Source organism: Aedes albopictus, chromosome 1, assembly GCF_035046485.1.
Source record: "Aedes albopictus strain Foshan chromosome 1, AalbF5, whole genome shotgun sequence".
NCBI lineage: Eukaryota > Metazoa > Arthropoda > Insecta > Diptera > Culicidae > Aedes > Aedes albopictus.
In genome coordinates this window covers 255012168-255034509 of record NC_085136.1, presented here as the reverse complement: position 1 = coordinate 255034509, position 22342 = coordinate 255012168, and the positions used below count along the sequence as shown (strand labels likewise).

Sequence of the window (22342 nt, the reverse complement as noted above, 5' to 3'; positions counted from 1 at the left end):
AACAACAAGGCCACGAAACTTCAAAATCCCATACAAAATCAAAACAGTGCAGTGCCCTATATGCTATAGGGCATTGCATTGTTTTGATTTTGTATGGAATTTCGACGTTTCTTGGCCTTGTTGTTTACAATTTTTTTGTAAGAGTAAAAGAGAAGAAGAGAATTTCATGCAGTACCCTATAACTGCATATAGGGCACTGCACTGTTATGATTTTGCATGGGATTTTGACGTTTCGTGGCCTTGTTGTTTACACAATTTCTGTAAGAGTGAAAGAGATGGAGATAATTTCATGCACTGCCCTATACACGGAAAAATATTATAACCCAAAGAATAAGTTTTAAAAACTCAAATTTGGCTAAACTGCTTAAAGTTTTAACTCAAAGTTGGGTTGTTTTCTCCCTCGCCCCACCGCAATGTTGTCGAAAACAAAGAGAGAAGCACCGACCTATCCGCTGCTCTTCCGTGGAAGGAACCAAATTTGGGTTTTCTTGAATTAACCCAAATTTGCGTCATTTGAGGCCTCCGTTGGGTGAAAATAACTTACCACTGGGTTAATTTTTTTGCCGCTCTCAAACGAGAACTACTCACTCACCACTTTCGCTGTTTAACGCAAATTTGAGTTATTCCACGGAAGACCGGGATTGCGTCAAAACAACTTAAATTTGGGTTGATTTGTAGTTCAGTGTATGTTATAACTCTTTACTAGATTGAGTTTAAATAAGGGCGAAAGTAACATGAGCGAGTTCTCTTCATCGACTCTCTCTTCTTCAAATTAAAGTGACAAGATGCAAGTATGGTTGCACTTTTTAGTCATAAATCGCTAGGTTGCGATGCAATCTAGCGTCTAAGTGTAAAAAAATTCGATTAAATTTGCATTTTGTCACTTTTATTTGCAGAAAAGAGAGTCGATGAAGAGAACTCTCTCATGTTACTTTCGCCCTTATTTCAACTCAATCTAGTTTTTACGAACCTTCGTTTCTCCGTGTACTACCTTCAGTCACAGGGCCACTGATGTGAGTGCGATGAGAGCCCTGGAGCACCGCGAGAAAAAGTCGAACAAATTTAGCTGTATTTTGACAAAGCTTTTGTTTTGATTGCTCATGTTGGGTGCTTCAGCTTGAGGCGTATCGGTATATCCTGCGTGTCGATCCCGTCGCGGCCGCAGTGATTAGGGAAAACAATCCGCAAAATTTTCGCAATAGCTTTTGATCGGTCTCCGACGACCCCAAGCACACCATGTATCAGCCGCTGGAAACCAACAAGGGTGGCCTGCTCACCAAATATGTCCGGATATTGGCGGTGGTTGCTGCGTATTGGTGAGTAATCAATCAGCCGGCTACAGCACAGTGATCTGTGAAAAGATGATGAATATTCTTTGGTTTCAGGGTCGTATCCATCCTGACGGTGTTCGTTAACAAAGCCCTCTTGAGTGGCCTGGAGCTGGACGCGCCTCTATTCGTAACATGGTTCCAGGTGTTGACCTCGACGAGCATTTGCTTTGTGATGATGGCACTTAGCCGGAAATACCCGGGCATGTTCAATGTACCGTCCGGAAATCCACTGGACAGAGAGGTAATGCGGAAAGTATTACCGCTGTCGCTCTTGTTCACGGCGATGATTGCTACGAATAATCTCTGCTTGAAGTATGTCGGAGTGGCGTTCTACTACGTGGGCCGTTCGTTGACTACGGTATTCAACGTAGCTCTGACGTATCTGCTGCTTGGGGAGAAGACCAGCGGCAAGGCAGTGCTGTGCTGTTTGCTGATTGTGATCGGATTTTGGATCGGAGTAGACCAGGAAAGCTTGACGGAATCGTTTTCGCTCATCGGGACGATTTTTGGAGTGCTTGGGTCGTTGAGTCTGTCGCTGTACTCGATCTACACCAAGCGCACTTTACAGTTTGTCAATCAGAAAGTGTGGCTGCTAAGTTACTATAACAACGTCTATTCGGCGGTTATTTTCATTCCGTTGATGCTGATCAACGGGGAGTTCCAGGTCGTAATGGATTATGAACACCTGGCCGAGCCATGGTTCTGGGGAGTGATGACCGTGGGAGGCATCTGTGGATTTGCCATCGGATTCGTGACGGCGCTGCAGATTAAGGTGACATCACCTCTGACGCACAACATTTCCGGAACGGCCAAGGCTTGTGCGCAAACTGTGCTGGCCACCACCTGGTTTAGCGAGATCAAATCGTTCCTATGGTGGACTTCCAATGTCGTGGTTTTAGCCGGCAGTGCCCTCTACACTCGGGTGAAGCAGCTCGAAATGGACAAACGTCATCGGGAGCAAATGAATAGCCAAAAAGTTTAAATGAAGCGAACAAAATTCTATAATTCCTTACAGTTTAAGACTTATAATATATATGAATAACACAAAAAAAATCAGTTCGATTTTTAGTTCAACTAGATAATGAACGAACACTTTAGATGAGAGACTTTACTTTGGATTGGAGAATGAACTCATTGTGACCCTTGTTCTGCTGCCACAGCTCGATGGCCTTATTCACAATCAAGTCGGCCGTTTCCTGTTCGTCCTTGATCTGCAAAGGGAGATTTGCTATGAATAACAGCTTCTGCGTTCCCTGTCCCATATTCAAGCATGTTATTCCACTTACAGTGTCGATGCACTCGAGCAACGATTTCAGATCCACACACCGGAGCACCCTCCTCCGCAGGGTTCGCAGGATTTCGATCAGCACAAATATTACAATCTTGATTGACCCGCCGCAGAGTTTGTCCCATATCCGAATGATGGCCAGCTCGGGAAGAACCCCGGCGAAGAACGATCCGTACCACTTCTCCAGCGGAAGCACCGGAAAGATGTCGCACGATTTCAGGTGTATGTACAAACCGTTGTCCTCTTTCTCCAGAATTGTGCCGGTCAAGTCGGACAGTTTCCCCATCTCTTCGATGATCTCCTGACTGTACTCGTGAAAACCCTTGGACATCCAATAGATCTCGATGTCGTTGTCGAAGATCTGTAACAGAACCTCCGTCACGTTGCTGAAGTGGCTTTCTTGCTGTGGAAGAGTATAGATAATTTTAAGGGAAATCAGGCCATGTGAAGCATCAGGTAATGCCTTACATTCAGATCGTATCCCAGGCAAAGCTGCTTGGTTTCCAGCAGCCACATCGCGTATAAGACCTTGGGCTTTGGCGTTTTATCATCGACTATTCTCATCACCTGCAAAGCACGCAGTAAATCTTCATACACCGCTTCCCTCTGGGTCATGACGTATTTGCATGAATCGGTGTACGCCGGGGTGACACCTTCGGGAATAAAAAGCGAAGCAACGATCAATACTCTTCCTTGACTTGAAAAATAGTTTTGTAACTACCAGGTTTACGTTATCACTAATAAAATTACAAATTACAAATTACAAATCGGAATGCTGTTGTTACTATACTTACCCAACAGGAAGTTCCACAGCACACTCCGGTGGATGTTGGGCACGGTGAACCGAATGCAAAACTGTTTCAACTTGAGCACGTTGAGCGGTTTGTCCTTGAGCAGAATTTCCAAAGATTTGCGCTCCTCCACGCTCCGGCAGCCGACTTTTTCGTAATAGGTTGAGCGGAAATTCCGTTCGTCTGCCATTGTTTTGTTTTGCTGTTTTTCTCGTTTTTCTAGCTGTACGTCGTCGTCGTCGTCGCGGATTGGGCGGTGACCAGACAAACCAAAACAAGGCACTCACTAATATGGGAGCTCGTGAGTTACGCGCGTAGGGATGTGCCATAAGGTTTTTAAGAATCGAAATCGGCGATTTTTACACGCAGATCTTCTATCTTCTGTAGCATCCACCCCTAGCTACACCACTGACTGTCTGGTACAGCAGTGTGGAGATAGAATAATAAAATCAGTTTACCTACTGACTGCACACCCGGACGGACGCGCGTTTCATTACTATCGTTTTTACCGTATCACAAGTCTCGGTCTAAAACCTAATTAGTAATTAGTTTAATCGAACCCTAGGGGCAAGACACTGTGCAAACGAGAGTAACTCCGAGAAATTCTGAGTAACTCCTTTCACCAATGATCGACGAAATTTGTTGAAAAACACCCCTAAAACTGCAAGAAAAGCGGGATATCGGGCAATATTGTTTTGTTTTTGCGATAGTATCAGGCAATACTCAAGCAAAACGGGAGCAATCCGGAGAAATCCTGAGCAACTCTGTGAATGAAAATGTACTCTGCAGCACAGTTTCTTGCCCCAAGATCGAACCCAACACTCCAATCGTGTATATTTCAGTGGCGACGAGAAGTGGAGTAGTTTCGCGTCCCGGGAAGTGCGAAAAGTGCTAGTTTTGCAGTGATTTTGGTGGTTTTCACTGTTGGGCGTTTTACTGCGAGCCAGCCCATTCCCCATTCATCCCTTTGCGACGACGTCGACGGCGGAGGGAACAACAGCAACAGTTTGTGCAGTACCTACACTGCCCCGGAGTTGGTTTGTTTGCGCTTTGCACAGGTTTGCTGCAAAAACCGTTTCCCCGCAACAAAAGTTGTTTCGCAGTTTGTTGTGCGACATCGTTGCATAGTTTATGCTCAGAGGAAAAAGCAGAAATAGTTTATGCTAGTTTTGAGCGACGACAACAGTTTGGTTTGTTTGTTTATTGTTTGTTTGTTTCACGTTTCGTTGATAAAGTTTGTCGTTGAGCACGATCATTTGAAAACAGTTTGAAAGTTTTCATGTTGACACAGTAACAACATAGTTTGCACTGTGGGTCAAAACTGTTGAAAAATTGAACAAAAAGTTTTCGCAAAAAAGTTTTTAAGTTTTTGCATTTATTTTGTCAGCTGTTTGTTTTGATCAGTTTTTTTCGATTATTACACTGAAAAAAAAAATCTAGTTTGGTTTTGTGTAATAATTCATCAAATCGTTTTCTAGCTTTTGTAGTTTGTTTTTTGCTGTCAGTATGCCGTTAGTGAATCACGTTGAGCCGTACGTGCCCGGTACGATTCCGTTTAGTCAGTACCTGGAGCAGATGGAATGGATCTTCATCAACAACAAGGTAGCGGATCCGAATGAACAAAAAGCATCGTTTTTGGCGGCATGCGGCAAGGAAGTGTACAGCGAATTGAAGCTTCTGTTTCCCGGAAAGGATTTGAAGACAGTGTCATTCAAGGAGATTACGGATGCGTTGAAGAAGCGATACGACAAGACAGAGAGCGACATGATCCAGCGTTACAAGTTTTATCAACGAGTCCAAGGTTCTACCGAAAGTGCGGAGGATTTCATCCTAGCTGTGAAGCTGCAAGCGGAGATGTGTGAGTTTGGCGAGTTCAAGGACATCGCAATCCGCGACAAGCTTGTGTGTGGAATTCGCGACCCGGATGTTCAACAGCGTTTGTTCGATGAGGAAGGTTTGACGCTAGCCAAGGCGGAGAAGATCATCATCAACAGAGAGTTAGCTGGAGCGAACCGAAAGCTAGTTTCTCGTGAATCCGGTCGAGTGAGTGTTTTGAACAGGCTTGGAAAGCGACAAGAGCCAGCAGTTTCACGTGGTGGATACCGTAGTAGGAGTCGGAGCCGTGGAGCAAGCAAGCGGTACAGGAGCCGCAGTCCAGTTTCGTCTAACCGTGGAAATCGTTCTTCATCCCGATCACGGAAGTTTCACTGTAGTTTCTGTGGCAGAGATGGTCACACACGTCGCTTCTGCTACGACCTGAAGAACAAAGAGAAGAAATCAGTGAAGTTTGTGGATTCTCCTGCAGAAAAACCGAAGATGACGGAGTACACGAAGAGTTTACGTCGGCGGTTGAACAGATCTGTCTCGGACGATGAGGACATGGAGTGCTTGATGATCTCTTCCATCGGCAAAATCAACGAGCCGTGTTTCCGATCAGTGTTGGTCGAGAGGATTCGTCTGGACATGGAGATAGACTGTGGAGCTGCAGTTTCCGTAGTCAGCAAGGACACCTACGAGGGAGAATTCGCCGATATTCCGATGCAGAAGTGTACGAAGAAGTTAGCGGTGATCAACGGAAGTCGTTTGGTGGTCGAAGGACAGATTCCAGTGCAGGTGGAGTTGAACGGACGGCGGAAGTTCGTCAAACTAGTTGTTTTGCGCTGTGGGAGCTCGTTCACACCGTTACTAGGACGAGATTGGCTGGACATCTTTTTCCCGGAATGGAGGAGTGCGTTCGGCAGTAGTTCAAACCTGAATCAGCTGTCGTTGCCGATGTCGGAGGAACGTGTCGTGGACGATATCAAGGGTAAGTTTGCCAATGTTTTTGATAAGTCTTTGTTTACTCCCATCAAAGGTTTTGAGGCGGATCTAGTGTTGAAGAAAGGAGCATCACCGATTTTCAAACGTGCGTATGACGTTCCATTGCGTTTAAAGGACAAGGTTTTTGAACATTTGGACAGTTTGGAGAAAGATGGCGTCATAACACCGATCGATGCAAGCGAGTGGGCATCGCCGGTGATCGTTGTAGTGAAGAAAGACGGTGGTATCAGGATGGTAATCGACTGCAAGGTTTCGATCAACAAGGTGATCATTCCGAACACCTATCCGCTACCGTTGACACAGGATATGTTTGCTTCACTAGCCGGTGCGAAAGTTTTTTGTTCCTTAGATCTTGCCGGAGCGTATACACAGTTAATGTTGTCGAAAAAGTCTAGGAAAATTATGGTGATTAATACGATCAAAGGTTTGTTTTCGTATAATCGTTTACCACAAGGTGCTTCTTCAAGTGCTGCTATTTTTCAGCGAGTCATGGATCAAGTTTTGCAAGGCATTGACGGAGTTTATTGCTACTTAGACGATGTTTTAATAGCTGGTGAGGATTACGAGGATTGTTTAAGAAAGCTTTATTTGGTTTTGGAGCGACTTTCTAAAGCCAAAATTAAAGTAAATTTGCAGAAATGCAAATGGTTTGTGACAAGTTTGCCATTTTTGGGTCACATTTTAACCGATAGAGGTTTGTTGCCGTGTCCAGAAAAGGTCGAAACGATTCGGAAAGCTAATGTTCCGAATAACGTCACCGAGTTGAAAGCGTTTCTTGGGTTGATAAATTACTACGGTAAGTTTATCTCAAATCTATCCTCACGTTTAAGCTGTTTGTATCGTTTACTAAAGAAAGACGTTAAGTTTGTCTGGACCGATGAGTGTCATCGAGTGTTTAACGAAAGTAAGCAATGTTTGTTGTCTTCAAAGCTACTTGAGTTTTTTGATCCACAAAAGCCTGTTGTTGTTGTAACAGATGCTAGCAGTTATGGGTTAGGTGGCGTGATTGCTCACGAAATCAATGGAGAAGAGAAGCCCATTAGTTTTACCTCCTTCAGTTTAAGGCTCAAGCATCCGTCATCATTTTTCGGAAAATAAAAAAGCAGTTTTCTCGCTGTAAATCAAAACATCGACCATGAAAATATATTCACTGCATTCCACATGAGGAATAGAATGCAGTGAATATATTTTCATGGTCGATGTTTCGACTTACAGCGAGAAAACTGCTTTTTTATTTTCCGAAAAATGATGCCGGATGCTTGAGCCTTAACTAACTCGCAGAAGTCATACCCAATTTTACACTTGGAAGCGTTGGCCGTTGTGAGTACCATAAAGAAGTTTCACAAGTTTTTGTTTGGAAAAAAGTTTACTGTGTATACAGATCATAAACCGTTGATAGGCATATTTGGCAAAGAAGGCAAAAATTCGTTGTTCGTAACGCGTCTGCAGAGATATGTAATGGAACTGAATATCTACGATTTCGACATTGTTTACAGACCGTCAGCGAAGATGGGCAATGCAGATTTTTGCTCAAGGTTTCCTTTGCCAGATGAAGTTCCAGTTTCGTTGCAACGAGAGTTTATCAAAAGTTTGAACGTTTACGATGAGTTTCCTTTGGACCATGTTTTAATTGCCAGCGAGTCAAAGCAAGATGAGTTTATACAGACAATAGTTTTCTACATGAAGCATGGTTGGCCGAAGAAGTTGGAGCGTAGTTTTTTGGACGTTTATGCACAGCATCAAGATCTTGAACTGGTCGAAGGTTGTTTATTGTACCAGGATCGTGTGTTTATTCCTGCTAGTTTACAAAAGCAGATGTTGAAGCTGCTGCACAAGAATCACTCAGGAATCACCAAGATCAAGCAGATGGCAAGAAGGACAGTTTACTGGTATGGCATGAACAGTGACATCGAAAGTTTCGTCAAAACATGTAGTGTGTGTTGCCAGATGAATGCAGTTGCAAAGCCAGTTCCAAGTTCCAGTTGGATTCCTACAACTAAACCGTTTACACGTATTCATGCAGACTTCTTCTACTTCGACAACAAGGTTTTCCTGGTCATTGTGGACAGTTTTTCTAAATGGTTGGAAGTTGAGTACATGAAGTTTGGAACAGATGCCAGGAGAGTAATTTCAAAGTTTATGAGCGTTTTCGCTAGGTTTGGGTTACCTGACGTAGTTGTTACAGATGGCGGACCACCGTTTAGTTCGAAAGAGTTTATAGTTTTCTTCGAAAAACATGGAGTGAAGGTAATGAAGAGTCCACCGTACAACCCATCGAGCAACGGACAAGCGGAGCGCATGGTTCGAGTAGTCAAGGAAGGTTTAAAGAAGTTTCTACTGGATCCGGATATGACTGGTTTGAGTACTGAAGACCTTGTTTCGTATTTCTTGTTTGGTTACCGGAATACTTGTTTAGAGGACGGAAGAACATTTCCATCCGAACGTTTGTTTAGTTTTAAGCCGAAGACGCTGCTGGATTTGACCCATCCAAAGAATAGTTTTAAGCATCATTCGACGAAGCCCAAGGAAGTGGATAAGTGTGTTGTACATAGTCCTAAGTTTAAGAAGCATGACTGGATTGACAAGTTGCGTCCTGGAGATATAGTTTACTACAAAAATTTCAGACCTACGGATATTAGACGATGGTTAGAAGCCAAATTTCTCAAACGTATCTCCTCAAATGTCTTTCAGGTTTCTGTTGGAGGAAGAGTTTACTCTGCTCACCGCAATCAGCTCAAGTTGGTTGGCACCCCGAAGCGCCGAGGTTTGGTCTTGGGAAGGAGCGAGAGGATTCAACGAAGAAAACGTACTAGAGAGGACGACGACGAAAGGTTTAGCGACGACGAAGACGAATTTTACGGTTTCCCATCCGAGTCTTTCATCTACCGTGACGAGGACGTTCGTAACAGGGTCACAGCTCGTGGTCCTGAAGTGGAGGTTAGTGTTCCACGCCGACGAAGTGTGTCACGAGAGGAAGATCAACGAGAATCGTCAAGTTTGCCGCCCGAACAAGTCGAACCGCAGGCCGGCCCGTCAAGTCGTATGCAGAATCGTTCGTCACCACCATCGAAGAACCGACAGGAGTTGGTCAGGCGTTCAAAACGACCTAAGCGTCTGAAGAAAGACAATGACTTTGAATATTACTAGTTTGTTTGTTTATGTTTGTTTGTTTGTTTGAATTGTAACTTGTCATGAAGACATTGAAATTGAATTAGTTTCCGGTATGTTGTTTCACCGAATTTCTATTGTTTCGCGGTAGTTAAGTTTAGCCGTTGAATTGTATTGTTTAAAAGGATGCTTGCGGCAGTTAAGTTTTGCTGAACCTGTTTAGTAAATATGTTGTTAACTAAAAGGGGGAGAACTGTAGCATCCACCCCTAGCTACACCACTGACTGTCTGGTACAGCAGTGTGGAGATAGAATAATAAAATCAGTTTACCTACTGACTGCACACCCGGACGGACGCGCGTTTCATTACTATCGTTTTTACCGTATCACAAGTCTCGGTCTAAAACCTAATTAGTAATTAGTTCAATCGAACCCAACACTCCAATCGTGTATATTTCATCTTCTTCTTAGAGCACCTTTAACGGTGCGCTTCTATACCCCGTATACCCTGTTTGGCCCATATAACCGAGGTGGTAAACGCACGGGTATTCAGCATGACCATGCTGAGGGTGACGGGTTCGATTCCCGGTCGGTCCAGGATCTTTTCGTAAAGGAAATTTCCTTGACTTCCTTGGGCATAGAGTATCTTCGTGCCTGCCACACGATATACGCATGCAAAATGGTCATTGGCAGAGGAAGCTCTCAGTTAATAACTGTGGAAGTGCTCATAGAACACTAAGCTGAGAAGCAGACTTTGTCCCAATGAGGACGTTATGCCAAGAAGAGAGAGACCCTGTTTGGCAGCCCTCCATCATTGCAGCAAACTTTACCGGTCGCTGCTGGATTAGGCTGACCAGATTTGTCCCGTTTAAATACGGGACACATTTTGGAAACTCAACAAAAAGCAAATCAATGTCCAAAAACAGAACTGCATGTTGTGAATAATGCTATTTTAGCTAGAAAGAACGAATAATTAAGTCAAAAACGTTAACTATGCTCCAGTGACAAATGTTTGAAAAATTTTTTGTCCCGTTAAATACGGGACGGATGGTCAGCCTATGCTGGATGCGCTCGCAAAATTATGCCAAAGTGTGATCTACCAATGTCAAACTGCGAAGTTTTGCGTGTGCTGAATAAAAATTGCTGTTTTGGGGATGTCTTTCAACAAATTTTGTCAATCATCGATAAAAAGAGTAACTCAGAATATTGCTGACTGCACCCCAAATTGGACTGACACAATAGTGTGCACACACCTTCAAAGTGTGATTGCAGCGCAGGGCCACGTCGGATCGAGTTGAGGTCTTCGGTGCACGTATTCCTTGTAAATGGAGGAATAAGTGCACCGAAGACGTCGAGACGATCCGAGGCAAATGTGCACTTTTATCACACTTTTTAGGCGTACCAAAAAAAGTGTGATAGTCCAATTTGGGATGTAGTCTGCAATGTCTCAGAGTTGCTCTCGTTTGCACATACTGTCGTGCCTCTAGAACAGACTCTGTACCTGAAAAGTTTGATTCAATTGGGGACTACAAAGGTGATGATTTTGTTTGCGGTTTTCTGTGAGAAAGTGAAGGAGGGAAGATTTTTTGCTTTTTTTCACTCATACTCCCATAAGAAACTCCGAAGGAAGAAAGAGTGTTTCCCGGCTCATCAACCTTCGTAGTCGCGAATGATCGATTCAGTTTTTGCTTTTAATTCCGCAGCACCCCTACGTTGCGAGTCCTTCGCAGGGTTGAGTTCCGAAAAGTCACTCATCGACACCGGCTTTTTTTTGTCTCCTCTCGAGAAACGTCAAAACACTCATGCGTATAAACACAAAACCTGCCCGAAGATCTTGGAAACGTGTTGAATGAATTCTACAAACATTTTGTACTTTAATTTTGTGACTATAAAATATTGTTCCGCCTCGAAATGTCCATCCAGCTAGGTAAGCTATGTTCCTGCATAGTGCAGCAGCACTTTGGCGATGTGGTGCGCATGGTGGCCGACGATCTTTTCGCCGCCGTCGCCAAAACCCTTCCAATGATTATCAAAAGCACCGGACTCACTAAATCGGAGGTAAGTTTTTGAGCCCTAAAAGAAGTTTACAATCTCATTCAAATTTCGATTTTTAGGTCTGTAAAGCCCTAGCAATTCTGCTGAAATTCGGCCTTGCACGGTATCAACCGAACAAGACCGGCACAGCGACCGAGTACATACTGGACTACGAAAAGGTTCTAATGGTGTTGCGCTATCCTCGATTCGTGCATCTCATTCAGACCAAGTATGGGCCCGAGTCGGCCACCCTGACGGAAGAGTTGCTAAGAGCCGGCTGCCAGACGGCATCCTACGTGATTCTTAAGGCGACGGCCATTGCCGATGTGAAGGACAAGAACACCATCACCAAGTTCCGGGAGAAGTTTGGCGATTTGGTGGCGAAAAACTATTTTATCCGCGCACCGGATCCAAAACCGGTTGATTCAGCCAACGAAGTGGTGCAATTGGATTATGAAAGTGCGAATCTTTTCCAAATGCCAGAGTTGGATCTTCGGAAGCTGTTGGATCTGCAGGAGGGCAAAAGTACCAAAGCCCCCGACGAAGGCATTCACTGGCTGGTGAACCTGGAGAAGTTTCACTTGGATTTCCGCGATTCAATCATGATTAACGCGGCGGAACGGCTGATCGATGCTAGTGCCGGTGAATGCCTGAAGTATCTTCTCCAGCTGATGTACACGCGGACCAAACCATGGGAGTTGGTGTCCAACCCGATCCCGATGGTGGAGCTAAAGCAACTCTGTGAAAAGAAGTCTAACAATTTGGAGATGATCAAGTTCCTTGATCAGTACGTGGCCGTGATCGAATCGGTCAACTTTGTTAGCAAATTCGGCGACACCGGAGGCGGTCAGTACACGGTCAACATGAAGAAAATCCTAGAACAGCTCACGTGGAGTTGTGTCGAAAATGTTATCACAGAAAAGTACGGTTCCAAGGCGGCTCGAATCTTCCGGGTAATTCGCATAAAGAAGTACATCGAACAGGAAGACATCCAGAAGGAAGCAATGATCCCCGCCAAGGAAGCCAAACAGCTGACCTACAAGTTACTGGAGGAAAACTTCCTCCAGATTCAGACATTCCGCAAAACAGGCGGCGGTAATGCCGGTGCTCCCAAGTCCTTCTTTCTGTTCTACGTCAACCAGACGCAGATCGTGGCAATGCTGCTGGAGATTTGCTACAAGTCACTGTACAACTCGATCACCCGGTCGACGCACGACAAAACGGTTAACAAGCGACTGATCGAGAAGAGCCAACGGTTGGATAGCATTGTGGAAGCGATGAAGGACCGTGGCGAATCGGAGGAGTACATCGCGGAAATCCAGGAAACCTTGACGCCACCGGAGAAGGAAATCTTGCAAAAGGTAAAGATTCGCGTGAAGAGCCTTTACAGTGCCGAGATAGGTATCGATGAGACGATTTTCCTGTTGAAGTTGTATCAGCAGTATCAAAGGAAGTAAGAAGTAAATGAGACGTGAAACAATCGAAAATTCGAAGTGGATGGAATTCAATTAAATCCGATAATCCGTACAGGGAACAACCATCCGAAACAATTTAAAAGTATCGGAATATCAAGTTAAGTTACCAGGACTTTGCAGGTTTCTTACTTACGGCCTTCATACTGCTGTTGAATTGAGTGGTAATATTAATTTTTACTATTAAGTGAAACTTCACGCAGGGCCAGACTCAAGCTAAGATGGTGGCTACCGGATATGCCATCTTTTTGGAAAGAGGAATCCGTGAGGGCACCCTGCCCATCAATTAAAAAACTAGCTTGGAAAGGATAGCGATAAAAAAAAATCGGTAGTTAATAGCTAGAAAACCAAAGTTGATTGGCATTACATTTTCACAAGACTGTCATTCAATTTTAGGATGACATCATACGATCGGTTAATCATATGGTTTTCGACCGAGTGTCGAACTAGGGCCCGACCGTATGGCTTCTTAGTCGTTTTCAGGTGGAGGTTTACGTTCAGTGTACACCGTGTGGGAGAAGAATAAGCCGAGAAATCGACCACCACCATGCAGCACAACCAACAAAGGTCCGCAGAACAATGGACAAGAATTGTAACTTGGAATGTACTAACTACTAACCCTGGTCCTGCAGGGTTAACTGGTATAACTAGCTAAAGATGCATGCCGTATGAAGCTTGAGATCCGAGGGCTGAATAAAGTCCTTGAAGAACACAGATTGGCATAGAGTCAAATTATGCTGTATTCTGGCCGACGAGGAGAACGCACACGCTCCTCGTCACCGCGGGAGTTGGTTTCCTCCTCAGCGCTGTGAGATATAAGATGTACTGCATAAAGCTGTGGAAAGGAGATTGATCACAGCAGGCGATATAGCGCATTTGAATGTGATGCGAACTGTCAAGCAGACAATGTTAGCATCCCTGCTTGCGTAGCAACAACTCCAGGCGTCAGCCAACCGCGTTCACTCTTGCCACTTGCGAACCGACGTCAGCCTGAGTAAGTTGTGTGTGCTGCACGTGAGGGGTGATTCCTTCCCAGTGAAATACCAAACTCCACATTGGCGAATTCCTGCCAGTTTTTTTCGTTTAATTGAGGAAATCGAACCTATATTTTTGCTGGGAGGAATCACCCTTCAATGTGCATGCATTAGTGAACAAGTGAGGGAAACACAAAACCCATATGAGAAAAGTGGAAGTTCGGTGTGATATTTTTTGGGGACGTAGCTCCCGCTGGAGCATGCCTGCGGAAAACTGTTTGTGCATGGGCAATTATTGACGGGAAAGAGTGTGAAAGTGCAACAAAAGAACAAATTCCAGCAGCGCTAGAGTGATCGAATTGTTTTGTTTTGAGCTTACAGCGTGTTGTTTGTCGTGGAGGAAGACTCCCGGCAATGTCCGCTTACGAAAAGCTAAGTTAGAAAGATCCCGTTGTTTTGCTTCGAGCAAATGTCGGATCGGAAGCTTACAGCGTGTTGTTTGTCGTGGAGGAAGACACCCGGCAATGTCCGCTTACGAAAAGCTAGGTTAGAAAGATCCCGTTGTTTTGCTTCGCGCAAATGTCGGATCGGAAGCTTACAGCGTGTTGTTTGTCGCGGAGGAAGACTCCCGGCAATGTCCGCTTACGAAAAGCTAGGTTAGAAAGATCCCGTTGTTTTGCTTCGCGCAAATGTCGGATCGGAAGCTTACAGCGTGTTGTTTGTCGTGGAGGAAGACTCCCGGCAATGTCCGCTTACGAAAAGCTAGGTTAGAAAGATCCCGTTGTTTTGCTTCGCGCAAATGTCGGATCGGAAGCTTACAGCGTGTTGTTTGTCGTGGAGGAAGACTCCCGGCAATGTCCGCTTACGAAAAGCTAGGTTAGAAAGATCCCGTTGTTTTGCTTCGCGCAAATGTCGGATCGGAAGCTTACAGCGTGTTGTTTGTCGTGGAGGAAGACTCCCGGCAATGTCCGCTTACGAAAAGCTAGGTTAGAAAGATCCCGTTGTTTTGCTTCGCGCAAATGTCGGATCGGAAGCTTACAGCGTGTTGTTTGTCGTGGAGAAAGACTCCCGGCAATGTCCGCTTACGAAAAGCTAGGTTAGAAAGATCCCGTTGTTTTGCTTCGCGCAAATGTCGGATCGGAAGCTTACAGCGTGTTGTTTGTCGTGGAGGAAGACTCCCGGCAATGTCCGCTTACGAAAAGCTAGGTTAGAAAGATCCCGTTGTTTTACTTCGCGCAAATGTCGGATCGGAAGCTTACAGCGTGTTGTTTGTCGTGGAGGAAGACTCCCGGCAATGTCCGCTTACGAAAAGCTAGGTTAGAAAGATCCCGTTGTTTTGCTTCGCGCAAATGTCGGATCGGAAGCTTACAGCGTGTTGTTTGTCGTGGAGGAAGACTCCCGGCAATGTCCGCTTACGAAAAGCTAGGTTAGAAAGATCCCGTTGTTTTACTTCGCGCAAATGTCGGATCGGAAGCTTACAGCGTGTTGTTTGTCGTGAAGGGTTTTGATTGATTGATTTATCTTTATTTGAGAGACTGTCGTGAAGGGAGAGTCCCGGCAATTTCCGCTGACGAAAAGCTAGATTGGAAAGATCCCGTTGTTTTGCTTCGCGTTAATATCGGATTGGAAGTTTGCATCGTGTTGTTTGTCATGGCAGATAAACATTGGCAATGTACGAAAAAAAAAATATTAGAAAAATCACGTAGTTTTGATTCGTGCAAATGTGGTATCGAATGGTTACAATATATTTTTTATCAAAGAGTGTCGTCAATGTTGGCTGGCCAGAAGAAGGATTATGTTAATGCAGTTTGTTTTCTGTGACTAGTGTTCCAATGAATGGCAAGGCAATAAACTTTATCTGTAATGTATTTTATCAGATATCTCGAATTTGAACGACGGAGCAATGGGATAAATTTGGGTATAAGATTAAATATAGACTGAAAGAACAAGATTTTTGGAGTAAACACTCCAAATTGAGAAACGGAAATTCATTTTTTGTTAAAAATGTGTAAAACTTCTTTAGAGTAGAAGGAGGATGTGAGATATAAGATGTACTGCATAAAGCTGTGGAAAGGAGATTGATCACAGCAGGCGATATAGCGCATTTGAATGTGATGCGAACTGTCAAGCAGACAATGTTAGCATCCCTGCTTGCGTAGCAACAACTCCAGGCGTCAGCCAACCGCGTTCACTCTTGCCACTTGCGAACCGACGTCAGCCTGAGTAAGTTGTGTGTGCTGCACGTGAGGGGTGATTCCTTCCCAGTGAAATACCAAACTCCACAAGCGCTCACACCCACACGGGGCTTACGGAGAATTTAGTACTTAATGAGTTTTTGGGATATGATATGCGGAGGTTTTACGAAACTGTCATTGGCGTGCGGAAAAAAACAGCGCACAGTGTAAAGAAAACTTTGCAAACCTATACTAAATTCTGTATCTCACGAACGCATCCAGTTTTTCTAATGAACAAAACGGTTTTAGGCGAAAAATTGTCTGAAAAATCGAATGAAAGTGGTTAAGCTGAACGCACGGGTCATTATCCTGCTCATTTTACCCTAATAGGCTCCTAAAGGCCTATCTCAATTTCTGCATAATTCGATCAAGTATTGATTAAAACGACATGTTTACTCATTTTTTAAGTATTCCTATTAGGCAAAGCCCATATTTTTTTTTTTTTTTTTGTTTTTATTAATGTGTATTTTAACATGAAGCTAATTCTACACTTCAGGCCCATAAAATATATTTTCAAAAATTTTAAGAATTTTTGCAACACTCCTTGTTTAGCACTCAATTCTGGGTAAATCTTGTTTACCGTGTATGTCAAACAGGAACATTTGTTGTCAAAAGTGAGCCAATGTGATGTCTTTTGCAACACGCCGTTTCACTTTCGTTACGTCAATCCTCTCCTCTGCTTGGCGTAACGTCCTCACTGGGACAAAGCCTGCTTCTCAGCTTAGTGTTCTATGAGCACTTCCACAGTTATTAACTGAGAGCTTCCTCTGCCAATGACCATTTTGCATGTGTATATCGTGTGGCAGGCACGAAGATACTCTATGCCCAAGGAAGTCAAGGAAATTTCTCTTACGAAAAGATCCTGGACCGACCGGGAATCGAACCCGTCACCCTCAGCATGGTCATGCTGAATACCCGTGCGTTTACCGCCTCGGCTATATGGGCCCGTTACGTCAATGTTGACCTCGAATGTCAAACAAGACCTGCTCATCAATATTTTATTTTCGAGATTACCAACTATTCTGTCACTGTTCGGAAAAAATACCATTTAGATCAGAAAAGCATGCTCCTTTGTATTATGCAGCAAAACAGGGATAATATTTTTCATTTTAAGACCCTATTCTCAAGTTTTATTGACTTTTATGTGAAACTATCTCTAAAACACTTATGAAACATGAATGCGGTTTGCCTTGAATGACTTTTCTGAAGGATAAATATGTAGAGAATCGATTGGAAGTGATTGCAGTTACCGCAAGAATGCGTTTATGCTTTTTTACCCTAATTCCCCAGATATATTGTGTTTTGTATGAAATTAGCTCTATAACTCATCAGAAACATATGAGTGGTATGTTAAGAAGCGTTTATTTGGAGGATTATGATACAACAAATTGACTAGAAGTGATTGCAGTGACCGCGCAAATGTGATGATGCTCATTTTACCCTTATTCTCCACATATATTGAGTTTTGTGTGAAATTAGCTATATAACTCACAAGAAACTTAATGGTGATGGTAATGAAGGATTTCTTTAGTGGATTATGATACAAGGAATCGATTAGAAGTGATGGCAATGTCCGCGTGAATGTAGTCATGCTCATATAACCCTAATTCCCCACATATGTTGAGTGTTGCATGAATTTAGCTCCATAACTCACAAGGAAATTATGGTATGCTATGGAGGGTTTCTTTAGTGGGTTATAATACACGAGAGCGATTAAAAATGATTGCAGTGACCACGTGAATGTAATTATGCTCATTTTACCCTAATTTCCCACATATATTGAGTTTTGTATGAAATTCCACATTTCACAAATAAATTATGAAAAGTTTCTTTAGTGGTATATGATACAAGGAATCGATTAAAAATTATTGCAGTTTCTTGTGTGGTTTAGAGCATGATGGCACAAATGGAGGAGAACGTGCCTCTGGAGCCGACCTTCTGATACCTGAGGTATTGAGCTTATACCAAACAAAACTCAATATATGTAGCGAAGTAGGGTAGAATAACAATCACGCGATCATTACAATCACTTCTATTCGATTCTTTGTATCATAATCCACTAAAGAACTTCTTCACAGCATACCGCCCATAAGTTTTTGTGAGTTATAAGTTAATTTCATACAAAATACTATATATGTGAGGAATTAGGGTAAAATGAGCATAACCACATTCGCGCGGGGACTGCAATATTTTTTAATCGATTTCTTGTATCATAATTCGCTAAAGAACCCCTTCTTAGCAAATCACTGATAATTTTCTTGTGAGTCATGGAGCTAATTTTATGCAAAACTCAACATATGTGGGAAATTAGGGTAAAATGAGCATAACTACATTCGTTCGGTCACTGCAATCGCTTCTAATCGATTCGTTGTATCATAATCCTCCAAATAAATGCATCATAATCCACTAAAGAAGCATACCACCCTTAAGTTTCTTGTGAGTTATATAGCTAATTTCATACAAAACTCAATATGTGTGGGGAATTAGGGTATAATGGACATAACTATATTCGCGCGGTCAATGCAATCACTTCTAATCGATTCGTTGTATCATAATCCTCCAAATAAATGCTTCTTGACATACCACCCTTAAGTTTCTTGTGAGTTATAGAGCTAATTTCATACAAAAGTCAATATATATGGAGAATGAGGGTAAAATGAGCATAGTTACATTTGCGCGGTCACTGCATTTACTTCTAATCGAATCCTTGTATCATAATCCACTAAAAAACCCTTCATAGCATACTATCCTTAAGTTTCTTGTGAGTTAAAGAGATAATTTTATAAAAATCTCAATATATGTGAGGAATTAGGGTAAAATGAACATAATTACATTTGCGTGGTCGCTGCAATCACCTTCAACCGATTCCTTGTATATTAACCCTCCAATGAACGCTTTCTAACATACCGTCGATGGGGGTGACAATGGGTCTGGGGGGTGAGATTGGGTCAAAACGGAGAAACATAAAATTTTAAATAGCTCATCAACTATGGCTAATTCATATTGAAAACTTTATATTATTTTAAACAGGAGATGTTTTTACACGTCATGATGCAGAAAAAGATGTTTAGCAATAATCATTTTTTTGTTCAAATTGTGGCTAAACTTATATGATGAAACTACTAGTAAATCACTCTGAAAAAAATTCTCCATCGCAATGTTTCACACAAGCACCTAACCATAATTTTTCTTATAAGTAGTTAGCTGTAGGTATTACCTGGTTGATGCAACAAAAAACAGTGGGTTGTTAATGAACTTTTTATATAAAAATTCAATATTTTCGACCCTATGTCTAAATATTAAAAATGGGGGTGAGATTGGGTCAAGCAAGTTATCGAGTGCACATAACCTTAACTAACAATTCAACTTGTTATCCAGTCCCCATTTGGTGTTAGAGTGGTGCCATGGTTACCGTATCTTCATAAAAGTACGTTTTTTTTCGAAAATATGTCGCAGAAGTGTCAAGCGAGTGTGTCCATACGTTTAGTGCCTAAAACCATATATAACTATAAACATGGACATGGACAGCTCCTCCAATCATCATCTAACGATTAGTGTATTGCAATATCGTAAGCTCACAAAATAGACTTAAAAACGTTCTTCTTCTCCACTCATTTTTGAAATTTTAAGGAAATATCCTGAAACTACCAGACAGTAGTGGGATTGAGGAAATACAGAGGCTATAAAACCGATGACATAGTACAATGTCGGAAAGTGAATGAACGTCGAATTTCGGTTTGGTTAAACATTTCTCATGCAATCTTCCAATGCGTCCCTCCATCATTGTAAACCCCCCTCCCCTCCCCTCCTCTCATGGTGGTTGAAACTTTAAATGAGGATGATTATTGTGGCTAGAAATGGCGATACAACATACAAACGTTATTTTATCAAATTTCAACATTTTTTTTCGGTTGTATTAGCCCTTTTAGGTGGATTATTTGTTGTGGATTACGACCAACAGGGAAGCGAAACGACTTCAGCGAACGTCCGAAAAAGGAGCACCAGCAGAAATAAAACGCGACGACTTAACAATGCGGGAAAGAAACTTTTTATTGACCGCTCTTCTCGAGTGAAAGAAAACTTATGAATAGGTAGCGACGACTGCATCGCCAGCTCGTCGCTGTCTCGTTGTATTGGTGTCAACTTCGGGGATGAATACACTCTAAACTTGGGTTAAGCAGAAGGTGGTCAGTGTATACTTCCACACTCCTCCTCACTGAGCACCGGTCGTTACTGGCGAATGCCCATTCGCTCCAGCATCTCTCGGAAACGGACAGCACCCAAAGGCTTAGTGAGTGCATCCGCTATCATTTCGTTAGATGGGCAGTAGACAAGCTTTAAGTCTCCTCGATCGCAGAGATCCTTAACGAAGTGCATCTTGGTATCTATGTGCTTGGATCGTTTGGAGGTACGCTCGGCTTTCACAAAACTGAGGCAACTCTGGTTGTCCTCATACACGGTAGTCGCCATACTGATATCTTCGCCGATCTCGTTCAGTAGTCTCCGCAACCAGATCAATTCCTGAGAAGCCTCGCTCAACGCTATATATTCGGCCTCCATTGAGGACAAGCTCACACTTGATTGGCGTCGACTAACCCAGGCAACAGGCCCGGATCCAACGAAGTAGATGAATCCTGTTGTTGATCTTCTGCTTCTTTGGTCGCCGGCCCAGTCGGCGTCCGAATAGCCAACTAGGTCCCATCCATCTCCTGGTCTGAATTCGAGTTTGAACTGTTTGGTACCTTTTAGGTACCTCACTACACGCTTTGCTGCTTTCCAATCACGCTCTGTTGGTCGACTCACACTCCTTCCAAGAATAGCGACGCTTACGGCGATGTCTGGTCTGGCATTGACCGCGACATACAAAAGCCCACCAACCAGACTGCGGTATCTCGTAATGTCCACAAGCTGATCACTTTCTTCATCTACGCTCAAATATCCAGCTTCCATCGGCGTCTTTGACGGGTTACAGTCGGCCATCTCGAATTTGTTCAGCAATGTTTCAATGTAGCTGGCCAACCGGATGCTGTAATATCCCTCACTACGCTGCACTTCCAATCCAAGAAATTGACGCACCGGCCCAAGGTTGGTTGCTTCGAACGCCTCACGTAGGGCCATGTAAATAGCTTGAATCTCGTCCTCCTCCTTACAAGCCACCAGCAGGTCATCGACGTATACCAGAAGAATGACCGTTCTATCGCCATCACTACGTAGATACAAACATGGATCGGACTGGCACTGCTTGAAGTTTAGTCGTATCAGTACATCGTGCAACGCTCGGTTCCAACATCTGGCACTCTGCTTGAGCCCGTAGATACTTTTCTTGATCCGGCAAACCAAGCTCTCCTGGCCAGTAGCTTCATACCCCGGAGGCTGGCGCATATAAACCTCCTCCTCTAAAGTTCCGTTTAGGTAAGCTGTCTTTATATCGAAGTGGTGCAAAATCATTTGCCGTTTTCCGGCGATTGCAAGAACCGTGCGAAGTGTTGCCAGGCGAGTGACTGGAGCAAACACGTCTACGTAGTCAATGCCGAACCTTTGGTTATAACCCTGGGCCACCAAGCGCGCCTTATGCTTGACGACCTCGCCGATCTCATTCCGCTTCAGCTTAAAAATCCATTTCGATCCTATTATCTTTTTACCCTTTGGCAACTGCACTAGCTCCCACGTTTGGTTCGAACCATGGGATTGAATTTCCGCATCCATTGCCTGCTTCCATTCAGTAACCTTCGCAGCTTCTTTGTAACACGACGGCTCTTCCTGGGAACTCTCAGCTACACCGACGACGAAATCGTTGAACCGACTCGGCAACACGCCTCGCGATCTTCGATCTTCACGCCGTAATTCTTGACCTTCGTCGTTGTCCACGTTTTGTGGTTCCACTGCGTCCGCTTGATCTTCGAGCTCACGTTCAGAACGGTTGTCCATCTCTGCTTCGTCGAATCCACGAAACATTTCTTCACCTGACCCGTCCGAGGCACTGTCCCATCCTTCGAAGCTGCTGTCACTACCGGGTTCTCCTTCTAGCTCTTTTGACTTGCACGGGATTTCTATTTCCTCGCCCACCGCGCCAAGCTCCTCCTGTTCCATGTCCTGTTCCGAACCATCGCCAAGCTCCAGAAACTTAGCATCTCGACTAATAGTTATCCGGTTCGTAGCTTCATCAAGAAAACGGTACCCCTTGTGGTCCTCGCTGTACCCGACGAAACGTAACTTCACCGCTTTCTGGTCCAACTTTGACCGCTTCGCATCGGGGATGTGCACGTAAGCTTCGCAGCCGAAAATACGGAA

The 22342-nt window shown here is 43.7% G+C and overlaps 3 protein-coding genes across 3 annotated transcripts; 2 read left to right on the top strand and 1 right to left on the bottom strand.

Annotated features, from left to right (window-relative positions):
• Positions 1–1040: 1040 nt before the first annotated feature.
• Positions 1041–2428, top strand: LOC109400498 (GDP-fucose transporter 1). Its single transcript, XM_019673014.3, has 2 exons — positions 1041–1316; positions 1386–2428. The coding sequence occupies exons 1-2, from the start codon at positions 1237–1239 to the stop codon at positions 2311–2313; spliced, it is 1008 nt and encodes a 335-aa protein (XP_019528559.2). The 5' UTR covers positions 1041–1236; the 3' UTR covers positions 2314–2428.
• LOC109400499 (TBC1 domain family member 7) lies at positions 2309–3643 on the bottom strand. Its single transcript, XM_019673015.3, has 4 exons — positions 3414–3643; positions 3088–3272; positions 2618–3022; positions 2309–2542 (listed from the first exon to the last, which is right to left on the bottom strand). Exons 1-4 carry the CDS (start codon positions 3598–3600, stop codon positions 2426–2428), a joined length of 894 nt encoding a protein of 297 aa, XP_019528560.2. The 5' UTR covers positions 3601–3643; the 3' UTR covers positions 2309–2425.
• Positions 3644–11132: 7489 nt separating this feature from the next.
• Positions 11133–12858, top strand: LOC109417783 (DNA-directed RNA polymerase III subunit RPC3). Its single transcript, XM_019691940.3, has 2 exons — positions 11133–11395; positions 11452–12858. The coding sequence occupies exons 1-2, from the start codon at positions 11249–11251 to the stop codon at positions 12826–12828; spliced, it is 1524 nt and encodes a 507-aa protein (XP_019547485.2). The 5' UTR covers positions 11133–11248; the 3' UTR covers positions 12829–12858.
• Positions 12859–22342: the final 9484 nt, after the last annotated feature.

Excerpts from the sequence above, each read along its gene's own strand:
- LOC109400499 (XM_019673015.3), bottom strand. The coding sequence starts at position 3,600 with ATGGCAGACGAACGGAATTTCCGCTCAACCTATTACGAAAAAGTCGGC. Across the intron at positions 3,273-3,413 it reads GCTGTGGAACTTCCTGTTGG|GTGTCACCCCGGCGTACACC; the intron begins GTAAGTATAGTA and ends TTATTCCCGAAG. Across the intron at positions 2,543-2,617 it reads TGCTCGAGTGCATCGACACT|ATCAAGGACGAACAGGAAAC; the intron begins GTAAGTGGAATA and ends CTCCCTTTGCAG.
- LOC109417783 (XM_019691940.3), top strand. The coding sequence starts at position 11,249 with ATGTCCATCCAGCTAGGTAAGCTATGTTCCTGCATAGTGCAGCAGCAC. Across the intron at positions 11,396-11,451 it reads CCGGACTCACTAAATCGGAG|GTCTGTAAAGCCCTAGCAAT; the intron begins GTAAGTTTTTGA and ends TTCGATTTTTAG.
- LOC109400498 (XM_019673014.3), top strand. The coding sequence starts at position 1,237 with ATGTATCAGCCGCTGGAAACCAACAAGGGTGGCCTGCTCACCAAATAT. Across the intron at positions 1,317-1,385 it reads GCGGTGGTTGCTGCGTATTG|GGTCGTATCCATCCTGACGG; the intron begins GTGAGTAATCAA and ends CTTTGGTTTCAG.